At 41.5% G+C, this 21,143-nt stretch overlaps 1 long non-coding RNA gene and 2 gene segments (V, D, J or C); 1 reads left to right on the plus strand and 2 right to left on the minus strand.

Moving 5' to 3' along the window:
- Nucleotides 1-12,291: 12,291 nt before the first annotated feature.
- Nucleotides 12,292-13,007, minus strand: LOC143752226 (immunoglobulin kappa variable 3-15-like). The segment is given in 2 exon segments: nucleotides 12,292-12,764; nucleotides 12,858-13,007. Coding segments are annotated over 2 exon segments (375 nt in total).
- Nucleotides 13,008-16,255: 3,248 nt separating this feature from the next.
- Nucleotides 16,256-21,143, minus strand: part of LOC143752587 (immunoglobulin kappa variable 3-15-like) — a 251,047-nt gene continuing 246,159 nt past the window's right edge. Inside the window, exon 3 of the V gene segment in view lies at nucleotides 16,256-16,676.
- On the plus strand, nucleotides 17,299-20,208 carry LOC143752608 (uncharacterized). The gene is made up of 3 exons (XR_013207394.1): nucleotides 17,299-17,633; nucleotides 17,976-18,358; nucleotides 19,644-20,208. It is a non-coding gene; the product is annotated as an uncharacterized LOC143752608 (long non-coding RNA).

The following is a 21,143-nucleotide window of genomic DNA, read 5'->3' on the forward strand; positions in this document are numbered from 1 at the left end:
TCATGGACATGCAGGAGGGCAGGACTGACCCAGGGCTCTTCATTGAGCTGCGCGCCGCCACTGACCTTGCTCCCCGAGCGACGAAAGTGGCCGCACGCTCCCTGGGTCAGGTGATGTACACCATTCAAGCCTGTGGCTTAACCTGTCCGATGTGCAGGATGTCCGGCGGCCCTGTCTGCGCGACCCCCTCATATCCCCTTCGGCGGTGCGGTTCAGGGCTGTACAACAGTTCTCAACCGCCCATGAGCAGACTGAGGCATATTCTGCCCCGACGGCCCCGCCGTCCGCTCAGATCCCTCAGTCTGCCCACCGCCGAAGGCGCCCTCCCGCAGCTCCCACCCCGCCCGTTCACCCGGGCTGGCTCTGGAGGCCGCAGGGGGATGCCACAGCCCTCTCCTGCCCTGCCCCCCGCTAAACGCCGGGCCAAACGGCGCTTTCGAGACGGGCTGCTCAGGGATGATGGTCACTTATCAGGAGATGGTAGCAGGACCACTTTGTTTTCCACTCCCTGCTGCTCACCCCCGGGTGGGCATCACCTTAATGTGGTTAAAGCCAGAAGTGACATGTTCATCCCTGAGCACACAGAGTTCTCGGACGACACGGTGCGCCGCCCCCGAGCCGTGCACCCCTCGTCCTCCTCTGTCCCAGAGCCGGTTGACAGTGCGCGCCGTCGCCGGACCGTGCCGCTCTCATCCGCCTCTGACGCCAGCCCCTTGGCAGAGCAGACCCCAGTGGAACGTTCATCCTTCCCTGGTCTCCTCTGTCAGGGCGCGGTTAATGACTGTGCCCCCACATCGGGCCGCTATGCCGTCCACGTCTGGGCCAGTCATTCCGCCTTGCTGCACCACCGGTGGGAAGTCTGTGGTTCGTATGACCCCGCTGGTACAGTTCTTGGGAGCCTGGTTAGAGCTTCCCAACCTGTCCCGCTGGGTCGCGCGGACGATCTGGCTCGGCTACGCGATTCAGTTCGCGCGGTCTCCTCCCCGCTTCAGGGGAGTCCGCTCCACTTTGGTCACTGGCAATGCCCCTATCATGAGAGCGGAGGTTGCCACCCTGCTGGCGAAGGGTGCGATCGAGACTGTCCCTCCAGCCGAAATGAGGTCCGGCTTCTACAGCCCGTACTTCATTGTCCCGAAAACCGGTTGGTTACGGCCAATCCTGGACCTGCGCGTTCTGAACCGCTCCCTTCACAGGCTGCCGTTCAAGATGCTCACGGCCAAACGCATTTTCGAATGGGCCCCAGGATTGGTTTGCAGCAATCGACCTGAAGGACGCCTACTTTCATGTCTCCATTCTTCCTCGACACAGACCGTTCCTACGGTTTGCTTTAGAGGGGCAGGCATACCAGTACGCGGTTCTCCCTTTCGGGCTAGCCCTGTCTCCTCGCGTCTTCACGAAGGTCGTCGAGGCTGCCCTTGTTCCCCTTCGGGAACACGGGGTTCGCATCCTGAACTATCTCGACGACTGGCTGATCCTTGCTCACTCTCGAGATCAGGTTTGCGAACACAGGGACCTTGTGCTCCGGAACCTAGCTCGTCTGGGCCTTCGGGTCAACTGGGAGAAGAACAAACTTTGCCCCGTGCAGAGGATCTCTTTTCTCGGTATGGACATCGACTCGGTCGCCATGTCCCCACAGCTTACGAGCAAGCGCGCGCAGTCACTACTGACTTGCCTGAGACAGTTCGAGGGCAAGAGTGCGGTTCCACTGAAACTTTTTCAGAGGCTCCTGGGGCATATGGCATCTGCAGCTGCGGCAACGCCGCTCGGATTGTTTCATATGAGACTGCTTCAGCTTTGGCTCCGCGACCGAGTCCCGAGGTGGGCATGGCAACGCGGCACCCTCCGAGTACCAGTTACTCCGACCTGCCGTCAGACCTTCACCCCGTGGTCGAACCTCAGTTTTCTCAGGGCGGGTGTCCCCCTGGAACGAGCTTCACGGCATGTTGTTGTAACGACAGATGCCTCCTCCACGGGCTGGGGTCCTCCTGGACAGGACCCCAGCGGCTATGGCACGTCAATTGCCTCGAATTGCTGGCTGTACGTCTTGCTCTGCGCCGCTTCCGGGCTGTGCTCAAAAACCAACACGTACTAGTCCGTTCAGACAATACCGCTGTAGCGTACATCAACCATGAAGGTGGTCTAAGCTCCCGCCGTATGTCGCAACTCGCCCGCCACCTCCTCATTTGGAGTCAGAAGCATCTGAGGTCGCTTCATGCCATTTTTATCCCTGGAGCCCTGAACTGTGCAGCCGACGAGCTCTCACGGCTTCAGCCCCTCCCGGGAGATTGGCGACTCCATCCCCAGTCGGTTCAGCTGATTTGGGACCAGTTCAGGGATGCACAGATAGATCTGTTTGCCTCTCACGACTCGACCCATTGCGCCCTGTTCTATTCCCTGACCGAGGGCACGCTCGGCACGGATGCACTGGCGCACAGCTGGCCGAGGGGCCGCAAATATGCGTTTCCCCCAGTGAGCCTTCTTGCGCAGACCCTGCGCAAGGTCAGGGAGGACAAGGAGCAGGTCATTCTGGTCGCGCCGTACTGGCCCACCCGGACCTGGTTCTCCGAACTTGTACTCCTCGCGACAGCATCTCCTTGGCCCATTCCTCTGAGGAAGGACCTCCTTTCTCAGGGACGGGGCACCCTGTGGCACCCTCGTCCCGATCTTTGGAACCTCCACGTGTGGCTCCTGGATGGGACGAGGCAGGTTTGAGTACCCTACCACCACCGGTGGTGGCTACCATCACTTCCGCTAGAGCATCGTCCACGAGACATCTCTATGCGTTGAAGTGGAACCTCTTCGTCAACTGGTGCTCTTCTCACCGAGAAGACCCCCGGAGATGTTCGATCGGTGTAGTGCTTTCCTTCCTACAAGATGGGTTGGAGCGAAGGCTGTCTCCCTCCACCCTAAATGTCTATGTCGCCGCCATTGCCGCACAGCATGACTTTGTTGAAGGTAAGTCTTTGGGAAGGCACAACCTGATCGTCAGGTTCCTGAGAGGAGCGAGGAGACTAAATCCTCCTCGCCCTCCTCTCGTTCCCTCTTGGGACCTCTCAGTGGTTCTAACTGCCCTGCAGAGTGCTCTGCAATCAGTCGAGCTTAAGTTCCTGTCAATGAAGACAGCGCTCCTGGTTGCACTGGCCTCCATCAAGAGGGTAGGGGACCTGCACGCATTCTCCGTTGACGAAGCGTGCCTGGAATCCAGGCCGGCTTACTCTCACGTGATCCTGAGACCCAGGCCTGGATACGTGCCCAAGGTTCTTACCACTCCCTTCCGGGACCAGGTGGTGAACCTGCAAGCGCTGCCCCTGGAGGAGGCAGACCCAGCCTTGGCACTGCTCTGTCCAGTACGCGCTCTCCGCGCCTATGTAGACAGAACGCAGTGTTTTAGGACCTCAGACCAGCTCTTTGTCTGTTATGGTGGGAAGCTGAAGGGAAAGGCTCTCTCAAAGCAAAGGTTGTCTCACTGGATAGTGGACGCCATTGCTTTGGCATACCAGCAGCAAGGTCGACCGTGCCCCCTTGGTGTGACTGCCCACTCCACCCGGAGTGTGGCATCCTCTTGGGCTCTAGCGCATGACGCCTCGCTAACAGACATCTGCAGAGCTGCAGGCTGGGCGACACCTAACACATTCGCCAGATTCTATAATCTCCGAGTGGAGCCAGTGTCCTCTCGTGTACTCGCTTCAACCAGCTAGTACCGGACCCGCTCAAGTATTTTCGCTTGCTCGCCATTCCACTCCACGGACTGGATACGTGTGATATTCTCCTCAGGTGAGTTTCCCCGAAAGCCCTGAGTTCCTCCAGCACTCCTGACGTCGGTGCCAGTCTCTATTGCCTGCGCGTCGGCTAGGTGCCTCCCGTGTGCATGGTCCCTCCTCTGAGCGACCCCCACATGTGTATTTCCACTGTAAGCCTCTTTGAGCATGTGTCTTTCCCTTGGCAAGCCACCTTGCCACCCCTGGGGTTGAAATATTCCACCTGCGGCTGGACACCCCAGTGTTCTCCATATGTTTCCTTTGGTTCATATGTGTATTCTCTAAGTCCCCCCCTCTGGGTTGGCAGTAATTGCATATTTCCCCTAAACCTTGGGATATGCTCCCCAGTGTACCTTGGTATTCCTGTGCTAAATAGGAGTCCTTCGTCCGTGCCAGTCTCACGACAGGGATCTCAGATTTACGCAGGGCACTGGAAGACAGCTGAGAAGGTGGCGTGATTAGACTGGTAACCCCATTCGTCGTCATCCGACGTAACTCGGAGTGACAACGAAAGGGAACGTCTCGGTTACGTATGTAACCCTCGTTCCCTGAGTAGGGAACGGAGACGTTACGTCTGCCTGCCACTTTCCGCTGTACCGCGGGGATCGCCTGAGCTCAGTCTTGGCTCCTCAGCGAAGAAACATATCTGCATGTTGCCGGCGTCCTCCTTTTATACCCACGAGGTGGGGCGGAGTTACGTCATGCAAATTCCGCAGACCCATGGCATTTCTTTGCCATTGGCTCGTTTTGTAATACTCGAAGTTGATAGGCTTTCTAAGCGAAACCCCATTCGTCGTCATCCGACGTAACGTCTCCGTTCCCTACTCAGGGAACGAGGGTTACATACGTAACCGAGACGTTATTATGCTTAAAATCAAATGACAATTTTAGGTTCCATTTAAGGCACATGACCACTGACGCTGGTTTGGCTTGTGAAAAATCTTATCAGCCACCATCTTCTTTGTCTGCAGGATAACGTGGTGATCACAAAATTACATATGGTGAGTAATCTTACAAATTATGTTGAGTTTGTTACAATCGTGCATTTATAATCACATAAGGATCAGTTAACTGTTCACTGATTAATGCAAGTGTTTTATCAAATATTCGTATTTTTCAATTTAGAAATTTAATTTGAATTAATATCGATTCTGGAATAGATTATCATGTATCTGGGTGAAGATGTGAGCTGCCTGAGTACCCGGTAAGGTTGGAATCTTGAAAAAAACCACTGAATCTTTCACTTACAGTCTCTTACTTGTCTCTCTGTGCTTGTGTGTCTTTCAGATTGACCAGAAAGAAGAAGCACAGCGAGAACTTGGACAGGCCACTATGGCCATTTTTGTGCTCCGTGAAAGTGATGGTCTAAGCACTCCACTGTGCGTTCACACACAACCCGCTAGATAAGACACTATTCCTCAGCTGGGATCGTGCAGAGACCTTTGAAGCACTTCAAAGCCCGCAGACGCAGATCACAAGCGCTGTGATTGGTCAGATTATACATCATTTCCGGAGTGTAGCTTTTCCGGTTTCCCCCTCCCGCTATACCGCCATTTTTAAAGTGACCACTCCACTGTTTGTTTCAACGATGGATCAAGTTGAGGAACGTTTGATCGAGGAAGTACGAAAGTACGACCATCTGTACAATTCCTCTTCAGCGCACTACAAAGACTGCCAAATGGCAAACAACTCATGGAAAGAGATTGGCCAAAATGTTGGCTTGGACATCACCGACTGCATAAAGCAGTGGAAAAACCTGGGGGACAAATTTGTTTGTCTCCACAAAAAGCTGGCGTCAAGAAGCGGTGATCCAGGCGGCAAAAAGGTGCGAATTTCGAACCTATGGTAAATATAAATTCGTTGTTGTACCTCTTTTTGTGTGTGCTACTAAGCTAGCTAACTAACAATGCTATCAGGTTGTCCGAATGCATGTCGTCATGTATAGTCTAACGTCTGTGCAAACAAAATGTAACATAACATGCTGTAAATGTTGTTTTGCTTTGCTGGTTTCATGGCGCTGCTAATTCCATATCTTATGCCAGACCTCTGGTCGTAAATCAGACTGCATAGACTACACTGTAATTACCTGCACAGACAAAGACCAACCAACCAATCATCGTTGTCTTTGTACCTGTACTCTGCACAATGACAAAGTTGAATCTAATCTAATCTAATCTGCTCTGTCTTTAACAGGAACAGACCTCACCACCTTCAGATTTCGACTCCATGCCATCCACTTCATCTTCTGAGTCATCCTCTGTGCCCCCCCGTCCACCAACCTCCCCTGTACAGCCATTCTCTTTGTCTACTCAACCACCACCTGTGCCGGCTGTGTGTAGCCCAGCATCTTCAATCCTTGCCGAGTCACCTGTGTCCAGAGTGGGGTCTAAACGGAAGAGGAACCAGGATGACTGGCTAATAAAGCAGATGACGCAGCTGGACGAACGCCGCATGGACCTTCAAGAAAAGCTGGTGCAGGACACCAGCGACGAGTGTAGCCGATTTGGCCAGACAGTGGCTGATCTGCTGCGAAGAGTGCCTGAGGGCCGCAGGGCTGATGTTATGTTTAATGTTCACAAGATGTTGTATGAGAGCAGAGAGCAAGACTGAACATTTGCATACTCGTACTGATTCAGTGCACTTTTGTAAATATTTGTAAATAGTTAATTTTCTTAGATAATGTTTTATATTACAGTTAACTTATATTGTGTTTTATATTGTACTTAAACCTTTGCCCTTGGCACTTTTTTACTCTTTGCACATTATTAGATCAACGTTTGTTTTGAAAAAAAGTTTTTTATTTATTTACAATACAATGTTCACGGTTACATCATGTATATACTGTAATTAACCAAGTCTGCCACGGGACACTACATTATCCTGCCATGGCACAGTTCCATGTGGAGATTAAATAAAAGCCTTCAAGTGTTCACAAGATTGTTTATTTACAATACAATGTTCACGGTTACCTTCAAAGCCTTCAAGTGTTCACAAGATTGTTTATTTACAATACAATGTTCACGGTTACCTTCAAAGCCTTCAAGTGTTCACAAGATGTTGTATGAGACTCATGGGCGTAGGTTTGGTCTCAGCTTTGGTGGGGACATCCATCCCCCCCCCCCCCCATTCTATTCTTAAAAAAAAAAGTCCATTAGATTAAACTGGGAAGGGTCATAAAACTTGCATATTGTTATCTTAGGTTTACTGCTTCTATTGTTCTCAATTGTAAGTCGCTTTGGATAAAAAGTGTCTGCTAAATGAATAAATGTAAATCTGTTGTGGTTTGATGCGGTCTTTCCTGCATACAAAATGGTTAATTAATTTTGTAGTCTATTCTATGGCTAGCAAGTTTAACCCTCCTACCAGATATTGTTATTTGGATATTATCAATCAAGTAATGATTCATTATATTTGAATAACCAACAGTGTTAACTTTCGCCTTTTTAACATTGCCAACATGTTTTTCCAGCACATGTGTCTAGCAAGGAGGCTACACTCACAAATACATTACATAAACAGAATGTAGAAACGAAAAATGTCTCAGATGATCCATTGTTTATGACTGCAAGATTCTAAGTTAAGGTAGGCTAATTAACATTCAGTGACTTCGTAGCATTCTATCATGATAGCGCAACTTCTATGAGTCTATCCGTGCTGCACACCCCTAATTAATGCTCCTAATCTTGAAAGATTGCAGAAGCTAGGTTTAACTGTAACAATATCCTGGGTAACCAGGATCACCAGTTAATACTATTTTCCACAGTAGAATCTGCATTTGAAAGCCTGGTCAGTCACTGCTACTGCTAGTTATTTGTGTGGCTAGTTATTTTTGCCTACTTACACTCTGCTTTATGAAAAAGCTTCGTATGTCCCCTTTCTTCTTCTTGGGTGACAGCTGATCTACAAAGTACAAAAAGGGGCAAAAAACGGAATATTAAAATGTTTTACTCTGGCCTTTGTATATGGCAGGCAGAGAGACAACCCTGGTAACTTACCATCGGCGTCGTCACGCGCGCACACACGCACACACCACCCGCTCGCTGCCAGTGAGTGCAAGCACAAAGAGTAGTCCCGGCCCGCGCGTGTAGCCTGCCCGTCAGATAACCCGCCGCCAATCAAATTACGGCGTATCTTGTACTGTCGTCATCCTGGCCGTTGGAATCGATCCAAATAGCAGCGCAAATATCAAACTACCAGTTCAAAGGAGCTTGCTAAATATTGGTGGGGACAAATTTGTCATCTCAAAATATTGATTGGGACTAGTACCCAGCGTCCCCCCCTAAACCTACGCCCTTGATGAGACTGAACATTTGCACCCTCGTACTGATAATTATAATACACTCATAAAGATAGTAAATAAAGAATTAGTAAAACTAAAAATATGGATAGATATTAATAAATTATCTTTGAATTTAAATAAAACGAAGGTAATGATGTTTGGTAATTATAAAGAAAACGCAGAAATATTATTAAGTATTGATGGTGTTGTATTAGAAATAGTGTCAGAAATTAAATTCTTGGGAATAACTCTTGATAGTAAATTAAGCTGGAAACCACACACCAGATACATACAAGGTAAAGTATCTAAAAGTATTTATTTAATTAATACAGTTAAATGTCTTGGAATATGATGCACTATATATATTGTATTGTTCACTGGTTTTGCCCTATTTAACTTAATGTATAGAAATTTGGGGCAATAATTATAAAAGTTCACTACATCCCCTCTTCTTACTCCAAAAACGAGCAGTAGAATTATACACAAGGTGGGATATTTTGATCACACAAACATATTATTTCTGCAATCTAAAATTTTAAAACTTTTTGATCTAGTTGATTTTTATTCTGCTCAATTCTTGTATAAAGCCCACAAAAAATATATGCATATGCATATGTATGTATATGGGTGATAAACTGTGCTGTTGTGTTTTTTATTTTTTTTATTGTTAATATATATATATATATATATATATATATATATATTCTTTTCTTTCTTTTTTGCTCGAAATAAACTTCAATCAATCAATAAATCAACGTTTGTTTTGAAAAAAAGTTTGTTGTTTATTTACAATACAATGTTCACGGTAACATCATGTATATACAGTAATTAACCAAGTCTGCCACGGGACACTACATTATCCTGCCATGGCACAGTTCCATGTGGAGACTGAAAAAAAGCCTTCAAGTCAAGTCAACTCTGATGCTGTATTAACGGGTTTAAACGATGAGCAAGATCCTGCATCCTCAATGAACAAGCTACAGTTAGTGCAAAATGCAGCTGCTAGAGTTCTTACTAGATCAAGAAAATATGATCATATAACACCAATTTTATCATCTCTACACTGTATTCCTACTGACCTATAAAGCCCTAAATGGTTTAGCTCCTGTGTATTTAACAGACCTTCTATCGCCATACAATCCATCGCGCTCTTTAAGATCACTAAATTCAAGGCTTCTGGTCATTCCTAGGATATCTAAGTCCACTAAAGGAGGGAGGGCGTTCTCACATTTAGCTCCTAAACTCTGGAATAGCCTTCCTGATATTGTCCGAGACTCAGACTCGCTGTCCCAGTTTAAAACTAGATTAAAGACGCATCCCTTTAACCAAGCATTCACTTAATGCTGAACCTTTGATACTACTGCTGAATCAGTTCGAATGCATTAACATTATGAACAGCAGCTATGCTAATTATTTCCCATCTGCCTTTCTGCTGTTATCTCGGGACGCTAGTCCCGAGGTAAATAGCGTTCGTCAGCTCCAGTTTGTATCCAGCCTCTCACGGAGACTTCAGATGCCCCAACGCCTGTGAAGAGACGACTCGACGCCTGTGAAGAGACGACTCGACGCCTGTGAAGAGACGACTCAAAGCCGGCGATATGTTATGCCATAAATTAATACTTGATTAACTAACTGTATTTTTCTATGTACATTTCCGAAATGCAATTTCTGTAAAGCTGCTTTGAGACAATGTGTATTGTGAAAAGCGCTATACAAATAAATTTGAATTGAATTGAATTGAATTGAATTGTCAAATCGACCTTTCGACATCCGAAAATACTTAAAGTGCATTTCTTCGTCCAAGTCCCTCAGCGGTTGAACAACCGTAACAAATTCGCCAATCCACTGGTCGTACAGACCACCTTCGCTGACATCTTCTTTTTCTTCTGCGATTTAACATTTGCAATAAAATAATTTGTTGTTCAACGTCGATTAGCTCCAGCTGCAACAACATTCTCTCTCTTTCGCTCGCCATTGTTGGAAATGAAAAAGCGGAACCGGCGCACGGAACCAAAACAAACTAGCAAAGAGATTTGCGATCCACACACCCCCTAGCTTTCTGGCGGTGAAATGCACCGCGATGCAACGCAACCTGATGCAGAACCATAAAATGGCCACGACGCCGTAGGAGTAGACGCAGAAGCATAATAAGGCCTTAAGTGTGTGTAGTATGAGTGTGTGTAGTATGAGTGTGTGTAGTATAAGTGTGTGTAGTATGAGTGTGTAGAATGAGTGTGTGTATTATAAGTGTGTAGTATGTGTGTGTAGTATGAGTGTGTGTAGTATGTGTGTAGTATGAGTGTGTGTAGTATAAGTGTGTGTAGTAAAAGTATGTGTAGTATGAGTGTGTAGAATGAGTGTGTGTATTATAAGTGTGTAGTATGAGTGTGTGTAGTATGTGTGTAGTATGAGTGTGTGTAGTATAAGTGTGTGTAGTATAAGTATGTGTAGTATGAGTGTGTAGAATGAGTGTGTGTATTATAAGTGTGTAGTATGAGTGTGTGTAGTATGATTGTGTGTAGTATGTGTGTGTAGTATGAGTGTGTGCAGTATGAGTGTGTGTAGTATAAGTGTGTGTAGTATGAGTGTGTAAAATGAGTGTGTGTATTATAAGTGTTTAGTATGAGTGTGTGTAGTATGATTGTGTGTAGTATGTGTGTGTAGTATGAGTGTGTGCAGTATGAGTGTGTGTAGTATAAGTGTGTGTAGTATGAGTGTGTAAAATGAGTGTGTGTATTATAAGTGTGTAGTATGAGTGTGTGCAGTATGTGTGTGTAGTATGAGTGTGTGTAGTATGAGTGTGTGTAGTATAAGTGTGTAGTATGAGTGTGTGTAGTATGAGTGTGTGTAGTATGATTGTGTGTAGTATGTGTGTGTAGTATGAGTGTGTGTAGTATGAGTGTGTGTAGTATGATTGTGTGTAGTATGTGTGTGTAGTATGAGTGTGTGTAGTATGAGTGTGTGTAGTATAAGTGTGTAGTATGAGTGTGTGTAGTATGAGTGTGTGTAGTATAAGTGTGTGTAGTATGAGTGTGTAGAATGAGTGTGTGTATTATAAGTGTGTAGTATGAGTGTGTGTAGTATGATTGTGTGTAGTATGTGTGTGTAGTATGAGTGTGTGCAGTATGAGTGTGTGTAGTATAAGTGTGTGTAGTATGAGTGTGTAAAATGAGTGTGTGTATTATAAGTGTTTAGTATGAGTGTGTGTAGTATGATTGTGTGTAGTATGTGTGTGTAGTATGAGTGTGTGCAGTATGAGTGTGTGTAGTATAAGTGTGTGTAGTATGAGTGTGTAAAATGAGTGTGTGTATTATAAGTGTGTAGTATGAGTGTGTGCAGTATGTGTGTGTAGTATGAGTGTGTGTAGTATGAGTGTGTGTAGTATAAGTGTGTAGTATGAGTGTGTGTAGTATGAGTGTGTGTAGTATGATTGTGTGTAGTATGTGTGTGTAGTATGAGTGTGTGTAGTATGAGTGTGTGTAGTATGATTGTGTGTAGTATGTGTGTGTAGTATGAGTGTGTGTAGTATGAGTGTGTGTAGTATAAGTGTGTAGTATGAGTGTGTGTAGTATGAGTGTGTGTAGTATAAGTGTGTGTAGTATGAGTGTGTAGTATGAGTGTGTGTATTATAAGTGTGTAGTATGAGTGTGTGTAGTATGAGTGTGTGTAGTATGATTGTGTGTAGTATGTGTGTGTAGTATGAGTGTGTGTAGTATGATTGTGTGTAGTATGTGTGTGTAGTATGAGTGTGTGTAGTATGATTGTGTGTAGTATGTGTGTGTAGTATGAGTGTGTGTAGTATGAGTGTGTGTAGTATAAGTGTGTAGTATGAGTGTGTGTAGTATGAGTGTGTGTAGTATAAGTGTGTGTAGTATAAGTGTGTGTAGTATGAGTGTGTGTATTATACGTGTGTAGTATGATTGTGTGTAGTACTACATTAGCCATGATGTAAAAGTCATTTGACGCTCTAGTGGAGAAGTGTGGAAGTGCAGTTAAAGAGATTGACTTTCCTACAGTAAATAATATAATATAGTAATATAATATAATATAATATAATATAATATAATATAATATAATATAATATTATATTATTTAATATAATATAATATAATATAATATAATATAATGTAGTGATAATATAGTGGAGAGTTTTGCAGGGTCAAGCATCACTCACATTTTCTACATATTTTAGTCCAGTTTAGTATATATGTGACATGTTATATGTGACATTAGTTTATATGTGACATGTTTACTTAGTAGATCATAATAAATGAATAAAGTGTGTGAAAGGTTTGATATTGTGTAGTTTGTGATCCTCCATCAGCAGCTGCAGTTTCTCTCAGCTGTATCAGTGCAGTCACTGTGACGTCTGACTGACAGAGGTTTTTGTACGACTCTTTATCACTGTGTGAACACCCATTTACTGTTTGGATAGTGTAAACTCTGACAGTAATAATCTCCTGTATCTTCAGTCTGGACTCCACTGATGGTCAGAGTAAAATCACTGCCAGATCCACTGCCACTGAATCTAGATGGAGTTCCAGTATAACGGGTTGTTGCTGCATATATGAGGAGTTTAGGAGCTTCTCCAGGTTTCTGTGAGTACCAGTGTAAGTAAATATTACCATGCACATTACTGCTGGTTTTACAGTTTATTCTGACTTCTTCTCCTGGTTGAACTGCTGATATTGATGGACTCTGAGTTACAGTGATCTGTCCTCTACACTCTGAAAGAAAACACAAACAAATTTTTTTAATTGATACATATTTCACATTTTTTAGATAATTAATAATCATTATAAAAACTGTATTACACAAACCTTGAATAAACAGTGCAATGGTCCAGATGAAGATGTTGATTGTGTTCATTGTTGTAGTTTAGTCTTGTGTGATGATGAAGAGTGTGTGTGTTCTGCTCTCAGTCATGAAGTGTTAAACTCACAGCACTATAAACACTCTCAGAGCACTGAAGCATGTGCTGACAATGCAAAGTGACTCTCGCTATTTAAATCATTATCCTGAAGAATGTAGATCAGTCACACACACATTTTACAAAAACGTCCTTATGTTGTGAAATGCCAAGTAATATGTTATGTAATAATTATGTAGCTATTATACACACATTTCTGAACAGTCTATTGGCAGAATCATACATATTATTATTTCAGGCATTATTAATATTTAAATTGCACTTATAATATAATAAATGATAAATAATAAATATAAATAATGATTTTGTTACTACTAATGCAACAGTTAATGATTATATAAATTGAGTAATTAAAATGAGTGGGAAATGGAGGAGGAGGAACGTAGAGAAAGAGAAAGACTAGAGCGAGAGGACAGGGGGAACGAGACCGAAAGATAGAAGAAAGAAGACATCAAGAAGCAACTGAGAGAGAATAAAGGAGAGAGAGGGAGACCAAGTAAAGGGATGAACGATTTATTTGCCTTCTTGAATTTATTGCCAAAAATATTAAATATTTCTTTAATAAAATAAATTTTTGATGGAAAAGCGTCATCAAATCAATCACACATTTTACATTTCTGTAACAAGCATCAATACTCCAAACCGCTTCTCTTTTTTAGTGTATAATGTAAATATTGAAGTACTCCTAAAATATCTTGATGACATTGTTCAGGTGTGTTTGATCAGGACAGGTGCAGGCCATCGTCTCTCCTCCCTCTCTGTTGCTTCTCGCTCTCTCTCAGCCTCGCTCTCCTCCATCTCCCGGATCAAGTCCTCCAGCTTTCTCAGACGCAATGCTGATGTTTTCCAGCTGCTGTTTAAGAGCCACAGGTTTAACACTGTGATACACGGCCTGGAACAACAGTTACAAAATGCCTGCTTTCATCATGTGTTCATAACCGATTCCAAAGCTTGAAATGTTAAAGGTATATTTCAGCCAAAAAATATCCCATAATTTACTCACCCTCAAGCCATCCTATGTGTTTATGGCTTTCTTCTTTCAGCCAAACACAGTCAGAGTTACATTAAAAAATATTCCAAGCTTTATAATCGGAGTGAATGGTATTTTGAAGTCCAAAAAATGTGTCCATCATCATAAAAGTAATCCATACGCCTCCAGGGGGTTAATAAATCCTCCATCCCCAATGATGCTCTTTCCTGTTGGTGGACGCAGGCTGCCAGTAAACATGATGTTTTATTAATAAAGTTCGGGAGGAGCACATTCAGATAATTAACCTGAATGAAAAGGAGCACACTCAGTTAATCAACCAATTGCTATAATAAGAGGTATATATACAGCAGACTTGCCTCGGTTCATTGACAGTTTAACAGCATCCCTCCATCACCCCGTATCCTCACTATCCTCACACTAACTACTCTTACAACACCGGGGAGTACTCTGGGTTCAGGCAAAAATCCCCCCGGACAGCCCAATACACATAACCTTTACTTTAACCTTTAACCTATAAAAGGACATTCGGTGGAGGAACTAAACTGGTGATCGGTAAGTCTGTCTATTTAATCACATAATAAAAAAATACTATTTAGATTTCAGAAAGTGTTTTACAGTTGAAACAAGAACAACATTTATTAATAATAATGATTATTAGATATTGTGGTAAAACTTGAAGTCTTTATGTATAATGCATTATAAAGGTATCAATGATGTATCATAATGCTTTGTATCTTTTCATAAATTATTGTAACCAAAATTAAAATGCATTAAACTATTTGCAAATTCCTCGTTACATCTGAAATTGGTTGTTTGTCATGAGTTTTAAAGTTAATAATTTCTTAAGGTGTAACAATGAATAGATAATATTATAATGTGTTAAAACCTTGGTTACAATTATTGATGAGATCATGCATGCATTATAATGTCAGATATAATATAATATATCTACCCCAGACTCAGCTCTCTCCCACTTTCACTCCCTCCTGCGAATCTACATCGCTACCAGAAGCCTACGATCGATCACTGAGCGACGGCTCGTGGCACCATCACAGCGAGGCACTAAATCACTCTCCAGAACATTCTCATTCACAGCTCCATGCTGGAGGACTGATCTCCCCATCCTCGTCCGTAATGCAGAATCCCTCACAGCATTCAAAACACAACTGAAAACTCATCTCTTCCGTGAGTACTTAACATAATAAATAAATAAAAAAAAACTTTCCTTCTCCTTTAAATCCTCCATTTTCTGTTTTTTGCTACTCTGAGCAATGCCTGAACTTTGTATTCTGAGCACTTCTTGCAGTGGCGTGCACAGACCTCCTCAGGGGCGGAGGGACGAAAAAGAGCTAAATAAAAAAAAAAGGCACTAAATAAAAAAAATGATTACTTCTTGATTTTTTTAGTTTTTATTCTTTCTTTCCTTGGCATTCTAAGAAAATATGTTGATACAATTATTAGAATACATAACACATCAAATGAAAATAGGGAAATTATGATAATATTAAATATTATTTTACCAAACAAAACAGTGAGAATCAAGAAGGTAATTATGGAAAATAAATTTTTAGTTTTGTTGATGTTGTAAATGTAATGTATGTATTATATGTATGAAAGACCGTGTTAGCTATCATGAATCAGTAACACTTTACAATAAGGTTTCATTAGTTAACATTAGCTAATGAACTGCACTTCTACAGCATTTATTAATCTTAGTTAATTTCAGGATTTACTAAAACATTAAAATCAAAAGTTGTATTTGTTATCATTAGTTAATGCACTAACTGTGACATAACATGAATAAAAAATTAACAGTGGTAGTATTAACTAAGATATAGCCTACAGTAACAAATGTGTTGCTCATGGTTAGTTCATGTTAGTTCATACATGAGTACGCTAATGATGTAAAATTTTGTAAAGCGTTACTATGAAATCAAAGATATAAGTTCCTCATAATTTAGAGTTGGACATGGACTTAAGATTTCATTAAACTAACTGTTAGATGTATTTCCCCTTGCACTTTTATTCCTTGGATAAAAACGAATGACATTGTCACTCAGAATGCGTCTGAAATCGAGTTATACTTTTAATGTAGTTAAGAATAACTCGCATCCTGCAGCACCGTTAAATGCGTATGAGGCGCTGCAAAGGTGTGTGTGTGTGTTTCATTTATTATAATATTTATAATAATAATTATTATTATTAACAATTATCAGAAAAGGGCACAATACAATTTGAGACAAAAGGGGCAGGGGCGTGAGCAAAAAAATGTTTTAAATTATAGTAAACTATAGTTTTTTTCTCAATTTATATCATAATCACTGCATTTATGGTTTTAGAACATTGTTAAGGGTTTCTGTCATAATGTGCATCAGTGTGATTAGTACATTTCCCTTGAAAATTGTGCTTTTAACCATTTTAATTGTAGCGTCTCATTGGTACGTGTGTTTCTATGCAGGGATGAGAGAGTAGGCCTTCTGATGTGAAGTGTGTGACATTTCTCTTTCTAGATGCTCGTTGAAGTGCCCAGAGAAACTCTCTTGCTGACAGAGAGGAACTCAGTGATATAAAGATGTTCCTCTAGTGGTGAAGCATCCAAGTGCAATTATTACATTGTAGAGGCTTTACAAAAACAACAAGTTTTACAAGAACAAGCACCACTCACATTTACTACACATTTTAGTCCAGTTTAGTAATGGATATAAGATTATATGTTTACTTAGATTATAATAAATGAATAAAGTGTGTGAAAGGTTTGATATTGTGTAGTTTGTGATCCTCCATCAGCAGCTGCAGTTTCTCTCAGCTGTATCAGTGCAGTCACTGTGACGTCTGACTGACAGAGGTTTTTGTACGACTCTTTATCACTGTGTGAACACCCATTTACTGTTTGGATAGTGTAAACTCTGACAGTAATAATCTCCTGTATCTTCAGTCTGGACTCCACTGATGGTCAGAGTAAAATCAGTTCTGGATCCACTGCCACTGAATCTAGATGGAAATCCTGACTGGAGTTGATTCGCTGCATATATGAGGAGTTTAGGAGCTTCTCCAGGTTTCTGTGAGTACCAGTGCATACAAGTATATGAACCTGGACAGCCATCATACACTACTGTGTTTGTTTTGCAGTTTATCGTGACTGATTCACCAATTTGAACCGTTTTTACAGAAGGAGTCTGAGTCACAGTCACTTGTCCACTGAAACCTGTTAGAAAAATGTATGTAAAATGTTTTTATTTGTAACACTCATTGTTATTAATATTATAATAATTTAATGTAAACAGTTCTTTAAAATGTTTACCCTGAATAAATATACAGAGAGTCCAGATGAAGATGTAGATGTTGTTCATTGTTGTAGTTTAGTCTTGTGTGATGATGAAGAGTGTGTGTGTTCTGCTCTCAGTCATGAAGTGTTAAACTCACAGCACTATAAACACTCTCAGAGCACTGAAGCATGTGCTGACAATGCAAAGAAGTGGGCAGGATTTACAACAGCTTGTGCTGAGAACAAACTCATATACACTAGAGTTACACAATCATGACTTTATTTAGTATGTTTATTGTGACTCCTGAGACACTGAGGATGTGCAGATGAACGTCCATCTCTGTGTCCATATTCAGTCATGTGACCATCATCACTGCTACACTTCCACTAGATGAAGCGCCATCACTAAAGTAAGATCATGAATCATGAGTGTGTTCAGAAAGTATCAGGACTGATTGTGAATCTCTAATCAGAGTTCATGGTGTCACTCCATCTATCATGAAGCCTCATGTGTGTCTGAAATCATCAGATGGAGAAGAAACAGGCTGTTAAAGATGGACACATATTAGAGCTTGTTCACGTTTCATGATCTTGTGTGGAGATTCATAACCAGTCCAGATACTTTTATAACAGAGCTTGAATATGAAAACATGCTTGACTGTGTAGAACATGCAAAACACCTTTTATATCTTCATTGTCACACTTTCTATTGACTTTGGCTCTAATATTCAATAAAGTCATTATTTGAACAGATTCTCACTGAAGATTGAAGTGTGAAGCTGCAGGTTTTTCTGTCAATCATGATGATTGATCTGCATATGAAGAACAGAAGCATCATTATGAGAAACTCCACAACATCATCCATGATCAAAGAGGTCAAAGGTCACCTCAGAGGTCACAGCTCATCACATATATTTCTTTAAACAGTGTTATATCAGAAAGCATTTAGTCAAATCTGAATGAGTGAGTGTTGAGAAGAGCTGAGGATCTTCTAATATCAGTGTGTTGAAGTGTTGTTTCTCTCTCTCTGCTGGAGTGTGTGTTCACTCGAGTGGAATAGAGGTTTTTGTACGAGTGTTTCATTAGATTGTATCACTGTGGTACACATTCGGTGGAGGAACTAAACTGGTGATCGGTAAGTCTGTCTATTTAATCACCTAATAAAAAATACAATTTAGTTTTCAGAAAGTGTTTTACAGTTGAAACAAGAACAACCTTTATTAATAATAATGATTATTAGATATTGTGGCGACACTTTACTTAAAGCCTTTATGTATAATGCATTATAAAGGTTTCAATGATGTAGATTATAATGCTTTACATCTTTTCATAAATAATTCTAATCAAAGTTAAAATGCATTAAAATATGTGCTAATTCCTTGTTACATCTTAAGTGGTTGTTTATCATGAGTTTTAGTGTATTATAATTTTTGGAAGGTGTAACAGTGAATAGATAATATTATAATGTGTTATAACTGCAGTTACAATTATTCATGTGATCATACATGCTTTATAATGTGTATGTGTAATGTGCTTAATGCATTAAAAATACTTTTAGAATGGAAATATATAAAGGCTTTCAGTAAAGTTTATATCGTTGTATAATTATTTAATCTAAAAAAATATATTGTCATGTTTATGTATTCAAAAGAACGGCATTATTCCTTTCAACAACAACATGTTTTATTCTAAACATATTTCCATAATGTGTCTCACTATGAGTTTATTCAGTTTATTACATGTTTGTTTTCCCTTCATTTATTTCTACACTGAGTTCATATTTAGTTCATCTTTTATTGTAGAAATCATACATGTAAAAAAGAGATTTGACATCAGAATGTAAATGTTGCTACTTTCTGTAGTTCAGTCAATGATACTGAATCTCTTTTGCTCATGTTGTGCTTATAATTCAGTGCTTTATAATACAAACACAATATATGTGTGATTCAATTGTGTTTTAATTCTGTTTGAAATATCTCACTTAAGTAAATAAAATCAGTTCATTTTGGGATATAAAAACTTTTATAATATAAGCACGATTTATACAAAATATTGGTATGTTTAGAAATGTTTATTCAGTGTTTTAATTTTGTTTGAAATTGAGTATTTTTTAGTTGAATGTACATGTAAAAATTAACTTTATTTTGGGACTTAAAAACTGCTGGAATTAAAGAAGTCAGTGTATTACAATGTTTAGTCTTATTTCTGAGGTTTGATTTAAATGCATATAGTGATTGTGTAATTTGTATATTGTATATATATATTCACTGTAGTGAAGCTGAAGGACATGAAGGATCAGATGCTGGTGATTTTTCCTGCATTCCTCATGTCTGCTGCTTCAGTCCTGTTGAAATGCTGTGAATGTGCAGTGCAGTGTGTTGTGTGTGTGTTTGTGAATGTGTTGTGTTTGTCTCCTGCAGCTGGTCCCACAGTGAAGCCCTCAGTGTCTCTGCTGCCGCCCTCTTCTCTGCAGATCTCTGGAGAATCAGCCGCACTGCTCTGCCTGCTCAGCTCTTACTCTCCACAGGGGGCGCTGGTGAGCTGGACACTGGACGGGTCAGAGGTCACCGAGGGGGTTCTGACCAGCGCAGAGAGCCAGCAGGACGGCCGCTACAGCCGCAGTAGCGTCCTGACCCTCAGCAAAGCACGCTGGGAAGAGGGAAAGCTGTACGTCTGCAGAGTAACACATGATGGAGCTCCTCATGAGGTCTCGTTCCACAAGAGCTCTGAGTGCTGATGTTTCTCTCCTGAAGATGAGCCGTATCTGAGTGTCCTGTGTCAGGCAGGATTCACATGAGTCTAGTGCTGCAGCTGTAGTGATTTACAACTCAATACTGAAACAGTGTGTGTGTGTGTGTGTGTGTGTGTGTGTGTGTGTGTGTGTGTGTGTGTGTGTGTGTGTGTGTGTGTGTGTGTGTGTGTGTGTGTGATCTTTCAATCTGCTGTGTTTGCTGCAACATTCAATAAAGCTTCTCAACAAGTTCACTTTGTGTCTGACAACATCATTCAACTAACAGATGAAGATGCAGGTGCTTTTCAGAAGGTTGATGTAGCAGTAAATGTCAAATAAAGCTCTTGGGGTTTGAACATGGTCTCTGGAGACAGAGCTGCTCTATTCTGAGAGATCACAATCACTCCACCCTGACAATGCAAATGGGCTTTTCAGTCTCACTCTCTGATTGGTTACATGATCTGGACTGGAACACAACAGTTTCACTTCTGCAAAAGAAGCTGATGGTATTTAAATAATAAAAATATATAATAAAAATAATAATTTAAGTGACTGAATGCAGTGTGTTCAGTTTGATTGACAGGGATCATATATTACACCTAAAACATGATGATCATATTAAAACACTGACTCATTCTCTTCATAAACACAAGATTGATGTTGATTGTAATGATATAGTGTTATTAGTGTTTGAAAATACAATCATAAATCATTCTTCAAACCTGGGGCCGGTTGCATAAATCTATTTAAGACTAGTCTTGCAAGTTAGTCGTCTCATTTTTGTCTTTAAGACTGGTATTTACTTTTTAAGTCAGTTGCATAACATTTTAGACTGGTCTAATTTAAGACAAAAAAGTAAGACTGGGTCCCCCTTGGCTAACTTTCCTTTACAATTTATGTTGCCATGGAACAAATAAACTGTCAAGTGCTCTAGATTCACAAAAGTGGCCTGACTTTGTCTTGCGCTATGGCACATTTTAATATTTGCTTTTATGAAAGGCCAATAAGAAGAGAAAGAGTTTTCAAAGACCGTTCAACCCCATTAGAAGTCCTTTCTGAAAAGGAACTGCTGGAGAAGCTAAGGTTTCCTAGACATGTAATACAAGAACTAGCAATTGACTTGGAGGAGCATTTGAGGCCTGAAACTTCAAGAAATTTTTAGCATCCCGCCACTGCTACAAGTATGTCT

Source organism: Siphateles boraxobius, unplaced genomic scaffold (genome assembly GCF_051911475.1).
Source record: "Siphateles boraxobius isolate OS27281-9 unplaced genomic scaffold, OSU_SipBor_1 102, whole genome shotgun sequence".
NCBI lineage: Eukaryota > Metazoa > Chordata > Actinopteri > Cypriniformes > Leuciscidae > Siphateles > Siphateles boraxobius.